This window comes from Engraulis encrasicolus, chromosome 21 (assembly GCF_034702125.1).
Source record: "Engraulis encrasicolus isolate BLACKSEA-1 chromosome 21, IST_EnEncr_1.0, whole genome shotgun sequence".
NCBI classification, from domain to species: domain Eukaryota; kingdom Metazoa; phylum Chordata; class Actinopteri; order Clupeiformes; family Engraulidae; genus Engraulis; species Engraulis encrasicolus.
The window spans coordinates 42,782,865-42,787,864 of NC_085877.1; the positions used below are offsets into that span (position 1 = coordinate 42,782,865).

General features: G+C 45.8%; 1 protein-coding gene across 1 annotated transcript in view; it reads right to left on the minus strand.

Annotated features, from left to right (window-relative positions):
* The window catches only part of LOC134437239 (receptor-type tyrosine-protein phosphatase delta-like), a 482,346-nt gene that overhangs the window by 5,776 nt on the left and 471,570 nt on the right, over nt 1-5,000 (minus strand). The window contains exons 33-34 of the mRNA XM_063186743.1: nt 4,843-4,968; nt 1,351-1,505 (exon numbers count right to left, since the gene is read on the minus strand). Coding sequence (XP_063042813.1) covers nt 1,351-1,505; nt 4,843-4,968 — 281 coding nt within the window. The remainder of the gene's footprint in view (nt 1-1,350; nt 1,506-4,842; nt 4,969-5,000) is intronic.

The following is a 5,000-nucleotide window of genomic DNA, read 5'->3' on the forward strand; positions in this document are numbered from 1 at the left end:
ATCACAAAAAAAACAACACAGCATAAGCTGGACTAAGATGTAAAATCAGGCCGGGCATGTTTAGCTAAGACCAGTCCTTGAAAGAGAGAATGAATCCTGTGGCAACATTTTTAGTCATCTATTACAAGCTATTTTGACCACAACAGCCAAAATGACTATTAAACTCTGACTCTGAGAGCTGTGGCAGTGTTTGGACTGATACAACTGCATTAAAGGGATGGCCAGGCCAAAATCATCAACAGCCCACCAGGCAAATGCATTGTATGCCTTATGGCCAATACAGTCATGAGCATACCTGTAAGTGTTTCATGCCCGACAGGTGGGCTGGCCTATTTAAACAATCCTAGGAGCCAGTCCAAGAGAGAACAGACACGAACGCCATGGTGAGATCAATGAAGAGCTCTCGGAATTAAAATGGATGAGATATCCATAGATGCCTTTGATGTGAAAACTGTGGCACTCCAACATTTTGTTCATACAAGAATCTACTTTAATATCCACCTCTCGATTCCATTAACACCTTTTATGTTGTGAAATCAAACACACTTATGACATATAAGTACACTCTTAAAAAATATACCTGGGTCACTACCGATTCTTTAGCATAACCATAGAAGAACCTTTCAAAGTGCTTCAAAGAAGAACCATTTAGTTAACGGATCTTGTCCTACAATTTCCTTTCCTATGCATTTCTATCTGACTTGAAATCTCAATCTGACCATGTAAACCAGGGGTGGGAAACCTTTTCTTCATTCAAAGGGGCCGCTTCAAAGTCCTCCAAGGGCCGTACTATGAACAAAAACTAGGATTTTCCCCTGAACGTTAGACCTATATTAAAGGTGGCCACCTTCACAGTGTCTGTCTTCACCAAGGGGCGACCTTCAGAGGCCACCACAGGTGCTGCAGGTTTTGATCTTAGATTTCAGGATACTTCCTGCTTACCCAACAGTCAACCAAGATGGGTCTGTCTCGGCTAAAATGCTTGTTAGACTTGAGCAGCTGGCCGGTGAAGTCAATGACCCACCTAAAGTAACCTCTACCAAATTTCTGAGCTCATCCAGCACTGCAGCTGCAGTCTGTGTTGATGTTATAATGTATGTGAGTATACATCCTCCTTTTGTTCCCTCAAAGTATGCCCCTCGGGTCTCGATCTCGCCAGATTTTTAGCATTTGTTGAAAATTGAATAGTGATGTACACTGTGTTTGAAGTTAGAGATCATTTGTTGAAATTTGAAAAGTGATGTGTATTGAGTTTTAAGATACACATTACCTATCTTTTTGTAGATTGATGTGTGAGTATGTGTTCCACGCCACACTCTGCTAGTTGGCCTCTGATTCCATGACACTTACCTACAGTGGACCGAGATGGGTCCATCCTGTCCAAACTGCTCTTTCGTTTTGTGCACCTGGCCGATGAAGTCAATGAAGCCTTCGCCAGACTTGGGCACACCTTGCTCCGGCCAGTCGGTGAACTGGAACTGCCGTACCGTCCGTGACTGGCCGTCCTGAGAGACGAGACAAAGTATGTGTGTGTGAGTTAGAGTGTGTGTGTGTGTGTGTGTGTGTGAATGAGACAACAGTACCAACATCAATCACAATGACAGACAGACACAAGGGTACTGAGGCACTGCACAGGGCACAGCGGTGTGTGTGTGTGTGTGTGTGTGTGTGTGTGTGTGTGTGTGTGTGTGTGTGTGTGTGTGTGTGTGTGTGTGTGTGTGAGTGTGTGTGTGTGTGTGTGTGTCTGTGTGTGTGAGTGTGTGATCTGAAAGATGACACAGCCCATGCTTCACACTATCATTGTCCTGGCAATATGTGCTATAATGTAACACCTAAGCATCATACTGCAGGTGTTGCAACTGTGTAACTTTATACATAGATACATAACACTTGAATTAAAGCAAAGACAATATGTGTAACAAGCCTCGCTTGAATTTCTCACCAGCCAGTTTCTCAATCAAATCTTGAGTAGAGTAACTGTTTTATTTTGGAAATTCACTTTTATTCTGATATAGTATCCATGGCAACCTAAAGATACGTAGGCGGCTTGTCTGGCCTCACTGCCATTAGCTGTCTGCTGCACAGCTGGAGGCCAATAACGTTTGAGTGTCATGCTGCTAAAGTTTTGGCCGATCTCAATTCAGCTCGAGTGCCGTTTGGCAGTGCTTGCCAAACTCTCTGCACGAACTCCCCCTAAAAATTATGGATAATCAGTGTCAACGTTCTGATTGCAACTCTAATAAATATTCACAGTGCTGCGATGTCTCACCTCAACTTTGACACATATGAATATGCTGACGCTAGCTGCAGTGTGCCAGCAATCAGCTTAACTGCCAGCAGAGCTGTCATTCCGAGTAACTGCGGAACAGGTAACTTAGCGACAGCATTCCGGCTCTTTGTGTGTGTGACATTATTCCGGAATGTTATAGAATGTGACAACAGTAGGCTACCACGGCGACAACGGAACAATTCCTCTCAAGCTTTCTGAAATAATACAAAAGGCACAGATATATCTGTCACCTCACCTGTGTGTGTGTGTGTGTGTCTGTTTTAATGCCATGACAATAGCCAAGCTAATGCCTTTGATGTTGAGCATTTGCCAGGTTTTTGAGCAGGGATGGACTGGTAATCTGGCATACAGAGCATTTTCCCGGTGGGTCAACAATCTTCAGGGGCCAATGCTTTTGTTTTTGGTTTTTTTTGCAGTTGAGATGGGGTGGTCCATTGGTGCATCCTTAATGTCCAGTGGAGTGAGCCCATCATAGTTGAAGTGAGGGGGTGGGGGCAGTGCTTAATTTGAGGGGGAGCTAGCTCCGGAACCTCAGACGAGAGCTCCGGAACCTTGGATGGAACCTCAGGGAAAGACATCACAGCAAACCCCTCGGGGGGGGACCACCCATCCTCTGCGCTCCGGGACCTCCCACTTGACAAATTAAGCACTGGGTGGGGTTGAGGGGCTCGTCTATTCCACAAATGCCCAGACCAATTTGTGGCCCCAGTCCAATCCAGGCCTAGGCTTGAGAATCCAGGCTTTGTGCGAATGTGAACTGCTTAAGTGATAATGTTACACCTTCGATAAGAGAGGCCGTTGCTATTCAGCTCCATGAGTGGCGGCGTAATATGCACTGAAAGGAGGAAAAAGCTTTAAGGCTGTTTATCTTCTGTAAGCCCTTGATGGAATTAAGGCCTTTTTACTTGACGCACGTCAGACTTAACAGTCAATGTAAAGATTTGTATAGGTATTATATGGGCTTTAAAAACATATCATACATGAATGGAAACCACTTGAGTCTCAGCATTTGGACCAAGTTTGAGAGCCCCTACACTGATGTAGCCTGGTCCTGACCATCCCATAATACTACCATTTCATTTCGTATTCATGGTCTGGCATTTGTTTGCTCTGAAGCGATTGTAGGAAGCAGGAAGTTTGCACTCAGTTATGGTTTGAAATTATTGGACACCTCTCACCCAATCGTTGGCAGTTACTCAACAACAACATAGCACAGACCAATGGCTCTGGCGCAGATGTGTACGTCATTGTCACGAGCGTCCTCCCCCTTTCGCCCCCACGTGGGGGGCGTATTCGCTTATTGGCTGTTTTCTGGGGGGGGGCGTTGCGATCAAAATTCTACTGCTCCAAGCACTCCACAGAGAAGCACGGCCAGACTACAGTAGTGGAGCCAATCCTTTGGCGGAAGTACGTAGGATGGCTTGCGAGGCTAACACTGATGAACACCAAGGGAAAAAGGTGAAGACCCAGAAGCACTCCAATTACCTGCTTATGTAGGTAAAAAAATATCATACATGAATGGAAATCACTCCTCTCTAGCCTTCCCATAAGCCAGAGGTTGTCAAACTTTTCCCATCATTCCCCCCTTTGGAGGGTCTGGATGTTTCCGAGCCCCAACCCAGTAAGTACTTGCGCAGACTGTGATAAAACAAAGAGGGATGTGTGTTCATTTCCCATGCTATTCAAATTCATGACAATTTATAATATAATGTTGGTGAGGGCTTAAAATGTATTGCTTATTGGAGAGACAGAAAATAATTTCCTTGGGGGAAAAAAACCCAAAATCAGATGTCACACGCCGCTCCGCCCCCCCCCCCCCCCCCCCCCCCCCCCCTATGATGCCTCCGCGCGCCCCCCCCCCCCCCCCCCACCCCCCCCCCCCCCCAGGGGGGCTTGCGCCCCACTTTGAGAAACACTGCCATAAGCAATGGAACATACATTATCACCGTTTGAACTCCGGAAATGGTTTGTTCTTTCTTCTTTTGAAAAAGGGTCTATATTTGCTTGCCAATAACCACAGCACTAACATGACTGTAAAAGGAAACCTTTTCACCCTGCCATGCGAATGGAAAAGCGAGTAAAAAAATTGGACCTCCCATAAAAACAGAACATTTGTTTAACGCTAGATACTCTTGTGACCTCTCCGTTCACTTCATTACTATTCTTTTTCAACTTTTATTATTTCCATCCACACTGTGATCAAAGGCAACCATGTGAAACACTGTGAAAGGGTGTGGTGACGTTGGGCATTGTGTGTCTGGGTGGGTGTGTGTGCGTGCGTGTGTGCGTGCACTTTGTGTGTATTTTTTAGATACTTTGTATGTGCATTTTGTGTGTACTTTGTGTGTGTGTGTGTGTGCATGTCTTGTTTGTGTACTTTGTGTGTACTTTGTGTGTGTGAGTGTGAAAACTTGGGATATAGGTGTGTGTCATTGTGCGCGTTTCTGTGTGTGTGTGTGTGTGTGTGTGTGTGTGTGTGTGTGTGTGTGTGTGTGTGTGTGTGTGTGTGTGTGTGTGTGTGTGTGTGTGTGTGTGTGTGTGTGTGACCTTACCCTTGCGTCGGTGACCTTGAACTCCCTCAGTATGTACTGGGGCATGTTGTATTCAGCCATGGGGTCCACCACAAAGTACTGGTAGCGGGCCGAGCGCTCGGCTGGCCAATACTGATGGCACTTTTCCTGCAGGATAGATATACACACACGCCGCACGC